The sequence below is a fragment of the Spea bombifrons genome, chromosome 7 (genome assembly GCF_027358695.1).
Source record: "Spea bombifrons isolate aSpeBom1 chromosome 7, aSpeBom1.2.pri, whole genome shotgun sequence".
NCBI classification, from domain to species: Eukaryota; Metazoa; Chordata; class Amphibia; order Anura; family Pelobatidae; genus Spea; species Spea bombifrons.
Genome location: NC_071093.1, coordinates 45,795,436 through 45,814,503, shown reverse-complemented (window position 1 = coordinate 45,814,503; position 19,068 = coordinate 45,795,436). Strand labels below are relative to the sequence as shown.

At 46.0% G+C, this 19,068-nt stretch overlaps 1 protein-coding gene across 2 annotated transcripts; it reads right to left on the bottom strand.

Moving 5' to 3' along the window:
• Positions 1-887: 887 nt before the first annotated feature.
• LOC128501401 (uncharacterized) lies at positions 888-19,035 on the bottom strand. 2 transcript variants are annotated; one of them, XM_053470851.1, is made up of 21 exons: positions 18,786-19,035; positions 17,952-18,302; positions 17,031-17,324; positions 16,116-16,214; positions 15,346-15,726; positions 14,585-14,872; positions 14,016-14,357; positions 13,502-13,882; positions 12,717-13,004; positions 12,277-12,621; positions 11,531-11,827; positions 7,934-8,047; positions 7,505-7,837; positions 6,704-7,015; positions 5,889-6,239; positions 4,945-5,253; positions 4,271-4,621; positions 3,575-3,688; positions 3,147-3,221; positions 2,756-2,830; positions 888-1,556 (listed from the first exon to the last, which is right to left on the bottom strand). In XM_053470851.1, the coding sequence occupies exons 1-21, from the start codon at positions 18,832-18,834 to the stop codon at positions 1,456-1,458; spliced, it is 5,250 nt and encodes a 1,749-aa protein (XP_053326826.1). In that variant the 5' UTR covers positions 18,835-19,035; the 3' UTR covers positions 888-1,455. The 2 variants fall into 2 exon arrangements, with proteins under 2 accessions (XP_053326826.1, XP_053326827.1); XM_053470852.1 differs by having other exon boundaries at positions 7,934-8,044.
• Positions 19,036-19,068: the final 33 nt, after the last annotated feature.

The window sequence follows — 19,068 nt, the reverse complement described above, 5'->3', positions numbered from 1 at the left end:
GAGGGTCCTGCGTATTGGAGAAACTCGTGAGTGAGGGTCCTGCGTATTGGAGAAACTCGTGAGTGAGGGTCCTGTGTTTAAGTCCCATTGTTTTTAAGAAATGTTTGCTGTTTTATTTTTCTTTTGTATGTCTTGTTTTTTGTAATTCTGGCACTGTGTAATCTTTGTCTTTTTGTTATTAAAATATTCATAATCCAAGTCTGTCTTTGGGCTCTAGTATCGATATCCACAAACCCGAAGAGAGGATAACACGTTACCGTATTGTTATTAAGTTTTACAGGATATATATATATATATGTTGGTTGCCCGGGGTGGGTTGATCCAGAGGCCTGGTAAATCCAGAGGCCTGGTGCTATTAACCCCTTCATGCCCACGCCCTCCACACAGTCACGGCTTGGCAAGTAGTCCTGACCTTGACAGGTTCTATTTGGGTGATTAAGACTGAGCCATTCTATTGTTTCCCACAGGCAGTATGTTAAGGAGTCGGCTTTAAGAACTGGGAGCTGGAACCCTTTGCGAGGAGGCCGTGGCCCCGCAAGGCTTATAACGAGCGGTAAGAAGCAGGAAGGAGGCTTGGGAAAGCTGAGGTCAGTCAAGGGGGTTATGGTCAGAAGCGAAAGGGACCGGAGTGCGGACAGGACTGGCCAAGGTCAGTAGGCGGAAGGACTGAAGAGACCGACGTGGCCAGGACCAGCCAGCCAAGGTGACCAGCGGGGCAGGAACCAGGCATGGAAGGACAGGAATGGGTAACAAGAACTGTGAGCAAGCAGAGGACCCCAGAGGCTTAAATACTAAAATCCAATCGACTGCTCGCGCTCCACCGCCTTCCCTCCCCTGCGGAGCTCACCGTCTCTCTAACCGAGGCGTTCCTTTCACTAAATGTCCAGTTCTTCTATTTTACTATATTTTATTTTTTTGTGGAAAAGTAGGAATTAAATACGTTTCTCGCCATCATCTTCTGTACAGAACGTGATCCTGTGAAACGTGACCAGCGTCCCCCCCGTTACTCCCCGAATCCCCCCCCCAGTGTATAAACCGACATTCCCCAACTCATGATGCAGGTGTGAAAAGCTTGAATTAAGTGGAACATATCCGATGGACGGGAATTAGAACGGGAGGGAATGGGGGGGTACGTCTTACAGGGAATAGAAACCACTAAATGAGAGATGAAGGAGGATAAAATGAACAAGCGTCCGTTAACGAGCCCCCGAGGAGCTCAAACGACCAGGCGTCCTCATTTTCGGTCCTCTGATTGAGACTTCAGTATCTCCAACGGAACAGAGTGATCAAAAATACATAATATAATGAAAAATACGTCATGAGATACTGAGGGTTCTTCCGGCTCCTCCGGCTGGAACTTTTCTGAATTTCGTTTGAAAAAGGTGGTCATCTCAGGCTGTTATACACGGAACGTCCTTTCAGAGAATCACAATTTAGTAGATTCTTGCTTCTGCCTCAGTTTGTGTCCATATCGTCTTCGGCTTGATCGTCTTCGTTGTCGTCGCTCAGTGGCGAGTCTTCCTCGCAGTCTTTCTTCCGTTTCTCAGTCAAGGATTCTGAAAACGTAAACAAAAAAAGGGAAAAGTGGCTTTTCCGTCTTTCCAAGCAGGGGAACAACCCATGAAGCACCCCGTCCACCGCTTCCCACTTTTGGGACACTGGGAACCTGTCTCCACTACCTCTTATCCAAACGACTGACTCCTTCACCCCCACCCCCACCCTAAAGCTGTGAAATTTAGACGTACGCAACCGTTTAAAAGTTTGGGGTCACTCGGCTGTTTTTATGGAAAACAAGGACATTTCTGGCTGTAACGTAATTACAAAAGGGTTAATTAGCCTTTTAAACTTAAACTTGGCTCAGCGAACACAACGTGCCATTGGGACACAGGAGTGATGGGAGTGATAAAGGGCCGTCGGAGCACAGGAGTGATGGGAGTGATAAAGGGCCGTCGGAGCACAGGAGTGATGGGAGTGATAAAGGGCCGTCGGAGCACAGGAGTGATGGGAGTGATAAAGGGCCGTCGGAGCACAGGAGTGATGGGAGTGATAAAGGGCCATTGGAACACAGGAGTGATGGGAGTGATAAAGGGCCATTGGAGTGCAGGAGTGATGGGAGTGATAAAGGGCCATTGGAGCGCAGGAGTGATGGGAGTGATAAAGGGCCACTGGAACACAGGAGTGATGGGAGTGATAAAGGGCCATTGGAGTGCAGGAGTGATGGGAGTGATAAAGGGCCACTGGAACACAGGAGTGATGGGAGTGATAATGGGCCATTAGAACACAGGAGTGATGGGAGTGATAAAGGGCCTCTGGATGCCTATGAAGAGATTCCATAAAAAACAGCCGTTTCCAGCTACAATAGTCATTTACAACATTAACCCCGTCCGTGCTGGATTTGTGCTTTTCTTTCAAAAACAAGAACATTTCTCAGTGACCCCACACTTCTGAACGGCCGTGTCGCTTTACACCTAGCATACCTGTTCCTCCCATTTACTGTCTTCACACTTCTGGCATTAGCGCCAGATCAGCAGAATCCAACACTGAAGCGAAAAAACTACAGTTTCCCCCAAAATACATCCTTCACAAAAATTTAATCAGTTAATAATAATGATACGTTTGGGCGTTCTGAAGGATATGGGGGTAGATGGTGGCGCAGATCCCTTCCGATGCCATCATGGGTTGTTGGTTATTCCTCCCACTGCCCCCGTGGCGCTTGTTGGAGTGTCTGAGGCTGGCGTGGGCAGAAATCTCTCACCTGCGTCCGCCTCGTCTGATCTCTTCCTCTTCTGAGGTTTGGGCAAAACTCGCTCAGTTTTCACTTTTTGTGGCTCTATTTAAGATGAAAATGAAACATAAGTTATCAGGTTGCGCAGATGTCGCCCGCTCTCCCTTTGGCTCTACCCCTGACTCCTGGCGCGACCCGAGATCCCCCTCGACCGCCCGCCAACCTCCCTGCTTTAACAGAGACGGCAGGCAGAGCGAGGGTTACATCGTAGCTTTTAAACCAATTGATGAACGCACTCTGTCGATTGTACTTTTCGTTCATCAATCTCTGTTTAGCGCACGGGAGGTGATGTCACCGGATTGTGTAATACGTGAAAATACATCGCCGCGCATGTTCTATTCATTAATATTACGCAGCTGACCTGAATTCCTGCGCGCGGAGGAGGCGTTTTTCCGGAAAGGCTTGGAACGAGGGGTTTCCGCGTCGCACTCCATACCTGCGGAGAATTGTGTTGATTTAATGCAGCTTCCGGCGGAATCTTCGTGATCTTTACAGAAAAAAAACAAAAAAACCCAACAACCCCCCCTCCCCCGATCAGAATCCGTTCCCCATCAAGTTCATCTCAGTCTACTCTTTATCTATCCTCCTGGACACTGACATATCCCTTTTTTTAACAGCCAGAACGTTTAAAGAGGAAGCCTCTTTCGGCAGATCGGCCCCATCCGGCCCCCGTCTAGTCGCCCCTTTCTCCTGCTGTAAAGACTCAAACCTTAATCAGTCGTTGGTCTCGTCTTAGATTCAGGAGCCGTATGTCTATCCCATGCATGTTTAATACCCTCACTGTATTACCCTCTGCCACTTCTGCTGGGACGCTGTTCCACTTATCTACCACCTTCTCAGTGGTCACGGCTGGTAGACACTTAACACCATCTGTCTCGGTCACCATATTGGCTGCTTCTGTTTCTAAAAGGAACAAGCAGTAGAGAAAAATAAATCAGACTTTCTATCTAAAATTATAAGTAAAAAAATATTAAATTCTATGAATGGATTCCTTTAAAAAAAAGTTACATTTTTGGAAACAATTTTGCTACAATGTGCGACGACAAAAATTCCACGGATAACGGAACAAAATGGCATCAAATTCTCGTGTAAATTTCTATATCAGGAACTAAATGAACAATATATGTTAATTGTATTCTTTTAAAGGATAAACTGATTGGCCACCGACCAATCAGTGACTGCGTATGTGTCACATGACAATAAAGCATTCCCTGAAAAAATGATACATTTTTGTAGGATTCAATAATTTAATCCTGGGCAGGGTGCGGGCGATGAAGGATACTGGGAATAATGTCACTGATCCCGGATTCGTAATGAAATTATTAAATGAGAGAGGTTTTGAGCTGATCCACCTGATCCCAGGTACCGGCTGCACCTAAATTCACCGTGACGTCTCAAGAAGAGACTTCTGGGTTCTTGAAAGCGATGCAGCTACAAACTCTGCAATATTTTGGTTGCTGTAGCGCTCGGCCGATGGAGACTCACGCATTAGCCGCAGTGCTCCGGTCGTCCTCTCGATTGGCTTCTGAAGTCCTGGGTGATGGACACGGCAGATGAACTCGTGTCCGTCGGTGGCGTCTGAAGTGGGCAGGAAAGTTAGAAACGCCGTACAGGAGAAAGAACTCTCGCTCTCCCTCTCGATCTTCATTCCCGGAATCGCGTGCATCGTATCGTCCCTCACTGGAAACAAATCATCGAGACCCCGGGGCTTCGAGAACCATTCGGCTGAGACGGTACTTGGGAGACAGCGAGAGATTGTGCAGCTCAGTGCCACTTCCCGGCCGACCCAAAGGTTTGGAACCGCGATCTCTCCTATCTGCGGGCGCCACGGAAAATCTATGAAATGGAGAAAAGCAAAGTATTGTCTTAAATAGCGATCTCCTCCGGGGGGGGTCCAAGAAACCGGTCAAAAAGACCTTTCCCGTGTTAACCACTGGGTCCACTCAGACCTCCTTGAAGGCCAAGCTGACGGGTTGTTTCTTCATAATGAAGACCCCATGGACCTTCTGGAGAAAGGGAATGCGACTCCAGAATCTTCTGTGCAGCCATTGGTTGGCAGATTTCTAATATTTCGGTTCCCCCACCTGGATCCATTCAGCTCCAGGTTGTTATCAAACTACCCGCTTGGTTTGAGTCGTTACTCAAACTCTCCTCCTTACCTGGATATTTCCAAAATAAGTGGTGGGTTTCAGAATCCTGACTTGAATTCCGTTTCCAGTTCACCAATACGCTAACGTCGGGGTCCGTGAAGAAGCCCCCGGAGACGTTACATCGACTTATGAGACCGCAGGTTAAATCTGAATTATCCACAAACTGCTCCCGCGACTCCAGCGCGTGATGAGAATGGTGGGCTTGGACAGACCACTCGATCTGGACGTCTTTAGGATAAAAACTCTGCATCTCCAGGGATAACTGGATCTCCCCCGCGTCATCAACAATGACTTTTAATGGCTGGATTTTAGGAACGGCTGAAAAAAAAATATAAATATAATAAGATAACATTACTGAATAAGAAGTTTCTGTCACCAAAAAAAAACAACTAACTTTGCATTAACCGATAGAATGAAAAAATAGGGTTAAAATTAACATTTAAAATATTAATAATAATAATAATTTATTAATACTAATAATATTTCTGTCTCAGAAAAAGAAAAAAAAAGGATTATTTGTCATGGTGTGACGTTTAACGACAGCGTGGGGGCTGCATACCGTAGAACGTTCCAGAAGTTTTAATGCTATTTTAAATCACTTATTGAGCTTCTTCATCATGGAGAGATGACGCTTTATTATCGATCATCGTTGGTCTATGTCATGGAAAGATTCCGCGGATGTGATACATTGTAACGCGACTTCCTGCTCAGCCCGACGCTCGATACCGGCGGCTTCTCTGGGATTATTCAGTTAGCGACGGGTTATCATTTATTATATTTATGATCTTTTATCTTCTGGACGCATCATTTTAATACCAATTTTAGGAAAGCTTTATTGGGCGCCTTTAAACCTTTTCCATAAGACGCCCTTTCCAATTTCCTCTTTAGATGTTTGGCTGACCCCCCCCCCCGTTCCGATCTCGTGTCTACCTGCCTATCCATAAAGCACCCACCTCTGACTTGTAATGGTCCAGTCCTCTTCTCTGTTGGTCCAGTCAGGCTGGGATGTTCCACTCTGCAGATGAATTCTATTCCTTGCTCCGAGATCAGGGATGGGGTGTATATCAGGCATGCCTCACAGCTGTACGAGCCGTCGGGCTGCTGCCGGGGGCTGAGCGCCGGGATCCGGTACTTATCAAGGTTGGTAACAGGAACCAAGTCGTCTTTTCCGTTCTCCTTCTTAAACCAGTTCACCGTAAGGATATCAGGGAAATACTTCGAGATATTGTACTGGAAAGTGACACTTTTGAATAAAAATATGCCGGAAACAGGGATTTCTTGGATTTCTGGTCTCCATTTAAATTCTATATGAAAAAAAGACAAATTCTGTAAGTGTTACCTGTTTAATAAAATAAATTGCATTATTTACTTAAATGAAATCTCAATAAAATAAATCTCCGTAAATGATGCATTCTTTATTTTTCATTTTTCTAATAAAATCTCAAAAATATGCCTCAGGGTTAAATTCCAGACAAATGATTGTTGATTCTGTTTATTTGCAAGCAAGTTAATGGAACCGTTCGGTTCTTCAGTAATGATTTTACCACAAATGTAAAAGGTGGAAGAGATAGAGAATTTTCTCTAAATTGTGATTTTTCATCATAATAATAATAATAATTATTATTATTATTATTATTATAAAATAAAAAATATTATTTTTTGGTCTTATTGTAATTATTATTATAATTTTTTTATAATAATTATTATTTTGTTTTGGGTGTTAAAACTAGGAATTTTAGTCTGGAACGAAAACGATTAGAAACCTTACCGGGATCCTTTGCGTCCGTTTCCATGGATTCCCAGCTCTCCATGGAGTCGTGGCGCCAGGAAACACACACTTTAAATTCTGAATTCCTGAACCTGTCACCAGAAATGGTTAATTTAGTCTGAACGCTGTATGTGGAATCGCTGTTTTCGTGGAATTCCTCTTGGGATATAACGTTCTCCTGCGGCTCTCCTACTCCGCAAGTCCACCCAATCTTGATATCTTTTGGGTAAAAATGCTCCAGGCCCAGCAGGTAGGTAACATCTCCTGATTTACTGAGGCTCACGTTTATCGGCTTGGTCGCTGTTGGTTTTGCTAGAAGAAAATAGGGATATTAGTACATTCTATCCTTTTTAACCCATTACAATAGCGTTACATGAACATCTTTAACAAATGTCTCAAATGTCAAATATTAAACCGTAAACCCTGGCAAAAAAAGTGTACAAAGTACAAAGTACACTCCAGCCATCATATATATATATACCTTAAAGCTAAAGATTTACCTGCCCCCCCATATATGCATTTGCCCCCCCCCACACCGCTATTACCCATTCAAGAAATGTATTTGGCCGAACACAAATACCGACACACGGTTCTTACCGCCGGTCGCATCTATAGGGGGTCTAATAAGAGACCTCCTTGCCCATGTGCAGAAAGAGCTCTCACTGAGTTTGAATGGAGAGTTTTGTTGCCACTGATTGGCTGCCTTAAGCAGCCAATCAGTGGTGAGAATAATTGGTGACAATCAAAGTCGCTCGTTATGTTTGCTCCAGACTTAAATGATTCCCGTTGCGTTTCACCTACCGTGAATAGACTTTGGCCGGAATGTTTTTTCCTTCGTTTTTTTGTCACCCACAAACCGGCAGCTGACGGCGGCCTCCGCGTGTTTTTGGACAGATGGGATCAGCGTCAGGGAGCTGCTTACATTAAAGAGACCCTCTACGTCCGAAGGCTCAGTATGTTCCGTGGACGGCATAGGTTCCGGTTTCCGAGACCCTCCGTCGCCCCCCGTTATGGCCCAGGAAACCGCGACGTCCTTGGGGCAATAGGAAGCCGTGCAGTATAGAAAGACCTTTTCCCCGTGCGTCCAGCTAGCCGGCCCCTGAATTGCGTTCACGATAAACCGCATGTGCTGTTCTGCAAAGCAAATATCGTTTATCATCTGAGTACAGGATCCCCCCCCCCAAAACAAAGCCTAGAAAAATAGAATAATTTTTTCATCACCGGACAAACCTGTCTGTTGGTTCGCAAGATGAGACTCAAGAACGGAATTTTCCTTTGGAAGCTCGGAAATAATTGTTACGTCCTGCAGACCAATCAACAACGGAGCTTCGGCCTTTTTCTCTGCTTAAAAAATACAACAAAAAAATAGTTAAAATACCAGAATCCAGTAATAACCCCCAGCGCTGTATACAGTAATATAACCCCCCAGCGCTGTATACAGTAATATAACCCCCAGCGCTGTATACAGTAATATAACCCCCAGCGCTGTATACAGTAATATAACCCCCAGCACTGTATACAGTAATATAACCCCCCAGCGCTGTATACAGTAATATAACCCCCAGCGCTGTATACAGTAATATAACCCCCAGCGCTGTATACAGTAATATAACCCCCAGCGCTGTATACAGTAATATAACCCCCCAGCGCTATATACAGTAATATAACCCCCCAGCACTGTATACAGTAATATAACCCCCCAGCGCTGTATACAGTAATATAACCCCCCAGCGCTGTATACAGTAATATAACCCCAGCGCTGTATACAGTAATATAACCCCCAGCACTGTATACAGTAATATAACCCCCAGCGCTGTATACAGTAATATAACCCCCAGCACTGTATACAGTAATATAACCCCCCAGCACTGTATACAGTAATATAACCCCCCAGCGCTGTATACAGTAATATAACCCCCCAGCGCTGTATACAGTAATATAACCCCAGCGCTGTATACAGTAATATAACCCCCAGCACTGTATACAGTAATATAACCCCAGCGCTGTATACAGTAATAACCCCCAGCGCTGTATACAGTAATATAACCCCCAGTGCTGTATACAGTAATATAACCCCCCAGCGCTATATACAGTAATATAACCCCCAGCGCTGTATACAGTAATATAACCCCCAGTGCTGTATACAGTAATATAACCCCCCAGCGCTGTATACAGTAATATAACCCCCCAGCGCTGTATACAGTAATATAACCCCCAGCACTGTATACAGTAATATAACCCCCCAGCGCTGTATACAGTAATATAACCCCCAGCGCTGTATACAGTAATATAACCCCCCAGCGCTGTATACAGTAATAACCCCCAGCGCTGTATACAGTAATAACCCCCAGCGCTGTATACAGTAATATAACCCCCAGCGCTGTATACAGTAATATAACCCCCAGCACTGTATACAGTAATATAACCCCCCAGCGCTGTATACAGTAATATAACCCCCAGCACTGTATACAGTAATATAACCCCCAGCACTGTATACAGTAATATAACCCCCAGCGCTGTATACAGTAATATAACCCCCAGCGCTGTATACAGTAATATAACCCCCAGCACTGTATACAGTAATATAACCCCCCAGCACTGTATACAGTAATATAACCCCCAGCGCTGTGTACAGTAATATAACCCCCAGCGCTGTATACAGTAATATAACCCCCAGCGCTGTATACAGTAATATAACCCCCAGCGCTGTATACAGTAATATAACCCCCAGCACTGTATACAGTAATATAACCCCCCAGCGCTGTATACAGTAATATAACCCCCAGCACTGTATACAGTAATATAACCCCCAGCGCTGTATACAGTAATATAACCCCCAGTGCTGTATACAGTAATATAACCCCCAGCACTGTATACAGTAATATAACCCCCAGCACTGTATACAGTAATATAACCCCCAGCACTGTATACAGTAATATAACCCCCAGCGCTGTATACAGTAATATAACCCCCAGCGCTGTATACAGTAATATAACCCCCAGCACTGTATACAGTAATATAACCCCCAGCGCTGTATACAGTAATATAACCCCCCAGCACTGTATACAGTAATATAACCCCCAGCACTGTATACAGTAATATAACCCCCCAGCGCTGTATACAGTAATATAACCCCCCAGCGCTGTATACAGTAATATAACCCCCAGCACTGTATACAGTAATATAACCCCCAGTGCTGTATACAGTAATATAACCCCCCAGCGCTGTATACAGTAATATAACCCCCCAGCACTGTATACAGTAATATAACCCCCAGCGCTGTATACAGTAATATAACCCCCAGCACTGTATACAGTAATATAACCCCCAGCACTGTATACAGTAATATAACCCCCAGCGCTGTATACAGTAATATAACCCCCAGCGCTGTATACAGTAATATAACCCCCAGCGCTGTATACAGTAATATAACCCCCAGCGCTGTATACAGTAATATAACCCCCAGCACTGTATACAGTAATATAACCCCCCAGCGCTGTATACAGTAATATAACCCCCCAGCACTGTATACAGTAATATAACCCCCAACAATGTATACAGTAATAAAACCCCTCAGCCCTGTATACAGTAATATAACCCCCAGCGCTGTATACAGTAATATAACCCCCCAGCGCTGTATACAGTAATATAACCCCCAGCACTGTATACAGTAATAAAACCCCTCAGCCCTGTATACAGTAATATAACCCCCAGCGCTGTATACAGTAATATAACCCCCAGCGCTGTATACAGTAATATAACCCCCAGCACTGTATACAGTAATATAACCCCAGCGCTGTATACAGTAATAACCCCAGCACTGTATACAGTAATAACCCCAGCACTGTATACAGTAATATAACCCCCAGCGCTGTATACAGTAATATAACCCCCAGCGATGTATACAGTAATATAACCCCCAGCGCTGTATACAGTAATATAACCCCCAGCACTGTATACAGTAATATAACCCCCAGCGCTGTATACAGTAATATAACCCCCAGCGCTGTATACAGTAATATAACCCCCAGCGCTGTATACAGTAATATAACCCCCAGCGCTGTATACAGTAATATAACCCCCCCAGCGCTGTATACAGTAATATAACCCACAGCGCTGTATACAGTAATATAACCCACAGCGCTGTATACAGTAATATAACCCCCAGCGCTGTATACAGTAATATAACCCACAGCGCTGTATACAGTAATATAACCCCCCAGCGCTGTATACAGTAATATAACCCCCAGCGCTGTATACAGTAATATAACCCACAGCGCTGTATACAGTAATATAATAACCTGGCTGTATACAGTAATATAACCCCCCAGCGCTGTATACAGTAATATAACCCCCAGCGCTGTATACAGTAATATAACCCCCCAGCACTGTATACAGTAATATAACCCCCAGTGCTGTATACAGTAATATAACCCCCAGCGCTGTATATAGTAATAACCCCCAGTGCTGTATACAGTAATATAACCCCCAGCACTGTATACAGTAATATAACCCCCCCAGCACTGTATACAGTAATATAACCCCCCAGCGCTGTATACAGTAATATAACCCCCAGCGCTGTATACAGTAATATAACCCCCAGCGCTGTATATAGTAATAACCCCCAGTGCTGTATACAGTAATATAACCCCCCAGCACTGTATACAATAATATAACCCCCAGCGCTGTATACAGTAATGTTGGCCAGTGATTAAGACTAAGTCATTCTATTGTCCCCCACAGGCAGTATGATAAGGAGTCGGGGTGTTTAGTAGATCGGGGATCAGATAACAGAGCGAGAATCATACAAATGTTTTTTCTCTTTACCGTTTCTCGCCAAACTGATGCTCTTGCGGATGGGACTCTCCACCGTTTCATGCTCCACCGTGGCTGTCAGAGTATGTGGCCCGTCTCCACTCAGATCCACCGTCTTCAAGTCGCAGGTACTCGAGACCTTAAAAGTCCCGTCTTCGTTTTTTTCGAACTCACTGGATGAGGGGACCGCCCGGCTCTCGTCTCCGGAATCCACTTTCCAAGAAATGACGATTTCCCGCGGGTAAAAGCCCTCCACGTCCAAAGCGGCTCTGTCTCCGGAATACAGAATGTTCTTCACGTCTGGGAAACCTTAAAAGAATTTATATAACGGCCAATCAGAATAATCCGACACTGTCAGCGTTCTCCAAAAGACTCGATACTGTAACGCCATCTAAATTATTATTGATTGTTTCATATAGCGCCATCATATTCCACAACGCTGTACAATGGGTGCATAAATATGTGCGGGGCTGATATAACAGGCCGTCCGCTGAGCGGAGATTTCATTCACAGCACAGGAGGGGATCTATTACAGAGAGGGGGGGGTCTATCAGATACACCGGATGCCTCCAAAAGGGGTAAAAGCAGAACATCCAGGGGTATAAATGACGGAATAAATGGCACTTTAAGACCGACGGTAGCCCATGACGACAGAGCAGCCGACAGCTGGATAGGAGAGCCCGCATGTTACATTTTTATGATCTTTTTATTGTAAATATGGAATTAATTCACTAATAATGTCACCCCGAAATACTCACCTTGCATGCGCAGGGCCCCGGTGCTCTTACGTACGGACTTTTCTAAACTCGGATGATCCACGACGCAGACAAACTCGGCCCCCTGCTCTGTTTTCACGGACGGCGTGAACATTAAACACGATGTGCACGAGTAGGTGTGATCGGCCGCCCTCTCCGTGGTAACGTTGGAGATTCTGTATTTTTCACCGTGGGTCACAAGGAATTCGTGATCTTTCTCCTTTCTCAACCAATTCACTTGCAGATTACTGGGGAAAAAGCGTGAAATCGCGCACGTCAGGGCGGCCGAGCGCTTATTAAACACGTTCGGGACGAGAATGTCTTCGATTTGAGGTCGCCAAGGAAAACCTAAAAATGAAAATAAATTAAAATGGAGAAATATATCATTTCCGATACAAAAAAAGGTCAGAAAAAAAACTATTCCGGTGCCGGGCCGCCGTTACCTTCATCTCTCGCCGACAGCTGTTTGCTTTCCCAGCCGCTCATGGAATCGTGCTTCCAAGACACCTTCACCTTGAAATTGGGATCCGTGAAGAGATCGCCGGCGACTTTACATTCGCTGCGGAGGTCGTAGGTCAGCCCGTTGGGTCTCAAATGTTCCGCTGAATCAAAATTCTCCCCCCACTTTACCTCGATATTTTGTGGGTAAAATCCTTGAATGTCCAAGGAGCAGATCACCTCCCGGCTGCCGCAAAGACGGAACCCCACAGGACCCGGGGCTTTTGGTCTGGCTGAAAAATAATGATCGACGGTTACGATCCGTTGCCATAGCAATCAGAACTCCCTCCACTTAATCAACAACATCAGGTTAAAAACATTTGTTCTCGCTCTGTTATCTGAGCCCCGATCTACTAGACAAACACCCCGACTCCTTATCGCACTGCCTGTGGGCAACAATAGAATGGCTCAGTCTTAATCACCCAGACAGACTCTCTGACTAATGAAAGTCTATGGAGGAACGGACTTCATTAGCCTTTTTGAATATTATTTTTTTTTATTATACATAATTCCTAATTCTATTGTAATTATTAATTATTCATAAATATATAATAATAATAAATATATAAAAATATAAAATAATATATTCATGACATGGAATATAGATTAAAGAGTTTTGGCTAAATTTGGTAATTAATAATATTAATCTTTATTAATGAATTAATGTTTTTGTTACCTCATTGGTCATCAGTAACGGGCGCTTATTCTTCCACAAACATTATAAACGTACCATATAGTATTTTAGGGTGAAATGTTTTTTCTTTGGACTTCCCGCTGCAGACCACCCTGCAGGTCAGCGATACGTTCTTGTGTTTGGAAATGGACGGCGTGAAGCTTAGAGAGGTGGTAACATCATGGAGTCCATCTTTGTCCGACGGATCCGTCCTCTCCCTGACCGCCGCGTACACGCCGGACGCGAGAAGACCTCGTCGGTTGTCCTCTCCTAACCGAACCTCTGAGATCTCCTGCGCTGGGCCATCGGCTTCGGCCACGAGCCAAGTCACCACGACGTCCTTGGTGCAGTAAGAAGCAGCACAATACAGAGTGACTTTTTCTCCAACGTACAAAACCGGCGGCCCCTGGATGTTATTGATAACGAAGGTCATCAAATCTGTGAAAAAAATAAAATAATTGGTAAAAAGACCAATAGGCAGCTGGACACCTCTCCGCTCTGTGGAGGACGGAGATAGCAGGACCTTCAACAATATCTCTCCGGCCCCAGCTACCAGTAAAAGCTTACATACCAGTTAGTTGTAGTGGTCCTGTACTGGCCTGAATTGGCTTTTGCAGACTGGGATGTTCCACGCGACAGATAAACTCCCGATCCAGAATCTGAGATTTATCGCAAACCACCACCGAGCCGTAGGTGAAGGTGCGATCGGGGCCTCTCTCCTTCGTGACCTCCAGAAACGTGAACTTCTCGCCGTCCGTCACGGGGATCTCGCGGCCGCCGTTCCTCTTCTCAAACCACTTGACGGCGAGGACGTCGGGGAAGACGTTGGAGATTTTACAGCTCAGTTCCACGCGGTCGCCGCCGGGAGTCTTTTGGACGGAGACGCCTTCAATTTCCGGACGCCAATGGAGGTCTGAAAGGATACGGAGAGCCCAAGTCAGGAGACCGTGCCCAGCAGTCAGGAGACCGTGCCCAGCAGTCAGGAGACCGTGCCCAGCAGTCAGGAGACAGCGCCCAGCAGTCAGGAGACCGTGCCCAGCAGTCAGGAGACCGTGCCCAGCACTCAGGAGAACGTGCCCAGCGCGCTGGGGAGGAAGTCTCGGAACATTAGAACCCGTCTGATAAGATTTAGACCGTTACCTCTCGCAGAGATCTCCCTGGCTTCCGGCGCGGCCATTGACACGTGATCCCACGTTACAGAGGCTTTGAAAGCGGGGTCTTTGAAGCGATCGGCGGGAATCTTTCGTTTGCTCTTAAGGTTAAAAGTGCCGTCGTGATTGGTCGTGAATTTGTCTTGAGACTGCTCCCCGTCGCAGCTCCAGGTGACGTCGATACCTTGGGGGTAAAATCCCCGCAGGTTCAGGCAGAGCTGGACATCTCCTGCGTCGCTGGCCCTGAGGTTGATCGGATCACTGAATTGCGGCTTCGCTGAAAGACAATAGAGTGGGTTTTGTAATTAAGAAGGGTATTTAAGGTGGTTTTTGGTACCACTGGGGTAAATATCAGGGCACTGTATGCATTAATACCCAGACTTTGACCCCAGGCAGGTACAGCCTGACGGGAGATGAATTTTCGGGTCTAAAACCAAAGGGGCAGAGGCTTAGACGTGGTGTAAGGAAGGTTTATATTACTGAGAGGGTGGTAGATAAGTGGAACAGCCTCCCAGCAGAGGTGGTAGAGGGCAATACAGTGAAGGTATTAAACATGCGCGGGATAGACATACGGCTCCTGAATCTAAGACGAGACCAAGGACTGATTAAGGTTTGAGTCTTTACAGCAGGAGAAACGGGCGACTAGACGGGGGCCGGATGGGGCCGACCTACCAGCAGGGTAATTTTAAGATGGCAGAAATTTTAAAAGATGTGACGTGTTTCTAGGATCTAAAAATGTATTTTTTTTACCATAAACTGATATGCAGGTAAAGGTCCTCTCCTCGGTTTTGCCGGCGCAGGTGACGACGCATTCCACGGTCGACCCCAAATGCCTCGATACGGACGGGATGAAGTTCAGAGAGCTGATAAAATCAAAGACTCCCTTTTTCCCGCGTTTCTCCTTTTTCTCGCCGGTCACCGCATACTCCGAGGACAGGAGGGGCTCCTTGTCTTCTGCCTCCAGCGAGGGCATCTCCATCAACGCTAAGCGCCTCCCATCTTTCCCCGTCACAATCCATTTTACCCCGGGGTCCTGAGCGCAGTCAGACACTGAGCACCAGAGAGACATCTTTTCTCCAGCAGTCCACGTCGGTGGCCCCTGGATATCGCCGACGGCAAACGTCTTCCCGCCTGCAAAGCACAGAGACGCGAACAATTCTCAATATTCACCAAAAACACTGAATGTGCCATTATCTGCTAAATTAAAAAAAATTCTAATAAATTGGTGCAAAGTATTTAAAATGGTCTTATCGCCATAGAAACCAACGGAATGGACCATTGAGCAAAAGCAGATTGAGCTATTGTTTAATTTAATGGTTAAATAAAATCTCTACTTCTCAAGATTAAATTTAAATTTGTTATTATTATTAAACTATTTAATTTTTTATTAATTTTAGTTAATTAATTTAATTTTAAATATGGCGCCAAACCCTTTAATTTTTTAAGATAAAGAAATTGTGAAGACCGGAGAACGTCACATGAAACAGACATTTGGAGGCGCTCTTGGATCTTCTTCTTACCTCTTTTCTTTCTGTGCCAGAAGACAAACGCGACGACTCCAAGTAGAACCAGAACAGCGACAACCCCGAGCGCCAGAGCCGTCGTGTAGCTCTCCTTCTCTGGGGGGTAATAAAATAAATTGAGAGGTTATCGCCCCATGTGGTTTATTATAGAACCCATAGATCCGGTCTAAGTTATCCCACCGACCCTCTAATAGACACACGGTCTTAGACTGCCTGGGGTTACTGGACCAGGGGGCACCAGCAAGCCACCCGCCAATGTGTAGAAGCCCTCACAATGCGTTGAGGGCAAGCGCAAGACTCCCATGTCTACTCAGGCGTTATAAATGTGTAAAAAAAAAGCCACGACATGGCGGCGTGTGGGGCAACAAAGAGGCTCCTTGCCTGTGGTGCTATTTGAGGACCGACCCTGACATTAAAGCTTATTAAAGCTCAAGAAAGGCTCCATTTGACTAATGATACCCCCTCCCGGGTCTGTGGACTCAGGGCAAGCTACCGGCCAAGCTGGACCCAAGCCAGGCATTCAGATGAGACTCCTTACACAACCACCATGGCACAAAGGAGGTGAGGGTATTTGTGAGATGAGTCAATGGGAAAGAAAGCTGGATGATGGTCACCCCTTCGGTCTCCGAGAAGGAAGAGTTGAGAATCAAGAGTTGACCTTGAGTGTCCCAATGGGGTAATGGGGGCCATTTGTCTTGGGACCATGTGTGTGACTTTACAGAAGTGCGTTGGTGGATATTGGGAATGGTTTATGGCCAAGCGATGGTCATTAAGCCAACTGGGGACCAGGAGAAATTGGCACGGAATCACCTCTGCTGGGCAACAGCTTTACACCAAGATGGACAACCACAAAGGAGCCTTTGAGTAAGGAAGATTTGGGGAGAAGGGGCCTTAAGAAGTCGTTCTCCTTACCTTTGTATAACAGGGTAAGTTCTCTAGTAAGTGGCAGCGTGAGGAACTCCTGTCTCACTTCGCACGATGAGCTCCTGGGCTTCTCGTCCTTCCGGAAAGTCTTGGTAATGTTGACGTTGAAGGTGCCATCGCTGTTGGTCGCGAACGGGGTCAGAACAGTGTCGTTCAGGGCATTTCCATCGCTTAGTAAAGTCACGCTGATGGCTTTGGGGTAAAATCCGGTGACTTCGCAGAGCACGGTGGTTGTGTCGTCGCCCTTTTCCAGGGTCTGCAGCGTCTTGATGGTTGGAAGAGCTGCGGGGCATCAGAAACACGATCCATGATGGCGTCACACGCATTGAATACAAGCGCTACCCCGAGGCAATTAACCAATGAGGGGTAACAATTATCTGCCATAACGATTTACCTACCAGAAGTCAGAATGCTGTGGGAGGGGGGTCTTCAAACATATTAGTACTAAGTATGACCTGTCATGTGTCTCGTATCCCACCCCTCGTAGGTCACACACCTTCTATATCAGGTTGCAGGAATAATTATCCAATAATTGCCCCTTCTACCCTGCTGCCTTCAAGGTACTAGTGCAGCCCTCCAATGCTTGAAGCTGTTTTACATGGGCTGTTTGTAGAAGCCCCTTTTGGCAGATCGGCCCTCATCCGGCCCCTGTCGAGTCCGCCCGTTTCTCCCGTTGTAAAGACTCAAACCTTAATCAGTCGGTGGTCTCGTCTTAGATTCAGAAGCCGTATGTCTATCCCATGCATGTTTAATCCCCTCACTGTATTACCCTCTACCACCTCTGCTAGGAGGCTGTTCCACTCTGACAGGTTTCAGGTGGCCAATTTGGCAAATTAATGGAAATACAGGTTTCTGTACAGCGCCGCGGAATATGATGGTGCTATATAAATCAGTGACCTAGGCACTTACCATAGACGGTGACGCGGACGTCCCTGTCGTGTCTGTCGGGGGTGTAGATGACCGTACACCTGTACGTCCCGGCATCGCTCAACGTTACGTTACGGATGTGCAGAGAGACGTCTCCCGTCCGGGCGTCCTCGGCCTTAAAAAACCTCCGCGGCTCCGACATGTCGTCCACCCCTTTGCTGTCGAACCTCAGAATATTTTGCCCTCGGAAGGCCCAGAACAGCACGAAGTTCAGCAGGTTTATGGGAGGTTTGTCGACCTTGGCCGTGCACGGCACGCGGGCCTCGTCTCCTAAGCGGAACGCCTGGGACGTCGGAGCCGCGAGCTCCAGCCCCGCACTCACAAGACAGACCACTAAAAAAAATAAGGAATAAATCGATAGTTTTCAGAATATTGGTGGAAAATTAAGCATTAAATGTCAAATATTAATATCAAATTGTATTATTATTATTATTATTATTATTTCGGGCGGCATAAAGAAAATGTGGTTGTTTTGATATCATTATGGATTACTGTAATTATATGTCATTTTAATAATGTCTGACATTCTACTATTTCATTCTTTAATGGCTTAATAATGGTAATAATACTAATAGCAATAGTAGTAATAATAATAATAATGATGAAAATATAATGATAATAGTAATAATAATGATAATTCCCCACTTTCTGAGGAAAAGATGCACACACTGCTTGGCACTGACAGGGTTAACAAGTGACAGCATCCCACAGCCAGTGCCCCACGCCCATCACTCACAGCCAACGTCCACACTCAGTACTCACAGCCAGTGCCCCACACTCAGTACTCACAGCCAGTGCCCCACTCTCAGTACTCACAGGCATGGCTGTGCAGGATCAGCAGGATCCCCCGTCTCCAGGCGGCCATCTTGAGGTCCGAAAGTCCGAGTTACTTTCACTTTCTGCTTTGCGGGATATTTCCTGCAGCTGCATTAATGGCGTCCTGGGAGTGGCACTCAGGAATATGGCTGAGCATCCTGGGAGTGGCACTCAGGGGAATGGCTGAGCATCCTGGGAGTGGCACTCAGGGAGCTGGCTGAGCATCCTGGGAGTGGTACTCAGGCATATGGCTGAGCATCCTGGGAGTGGCACTCAGGGATAT

Bases quoted from the DNA above. Each gene is read 5' to 3' on its own strand.
- LOC128501401 (XM_053470851.1), bottom strand. From the start codon at position 18,834: ATGGCCGCCTGGAGACGGGGGATCCTGCTGATCCTGCACAGCCATGCC. The intron at 18,303-18,785 runs GTGAGTACTGAG...TATTTTTTTTAG, and splicing joins GATCCTGCACAGCCATGCCT to TGGTCTGTCTTGTGAGTGCG. The intron at 3,222-3,574 runs GTAATACAGTGA...AATTCTCCGCAG, and splicing joins CCCAGCAGAAGTGGCAGAGG to GTATGGAGTGCGACGCGGAA.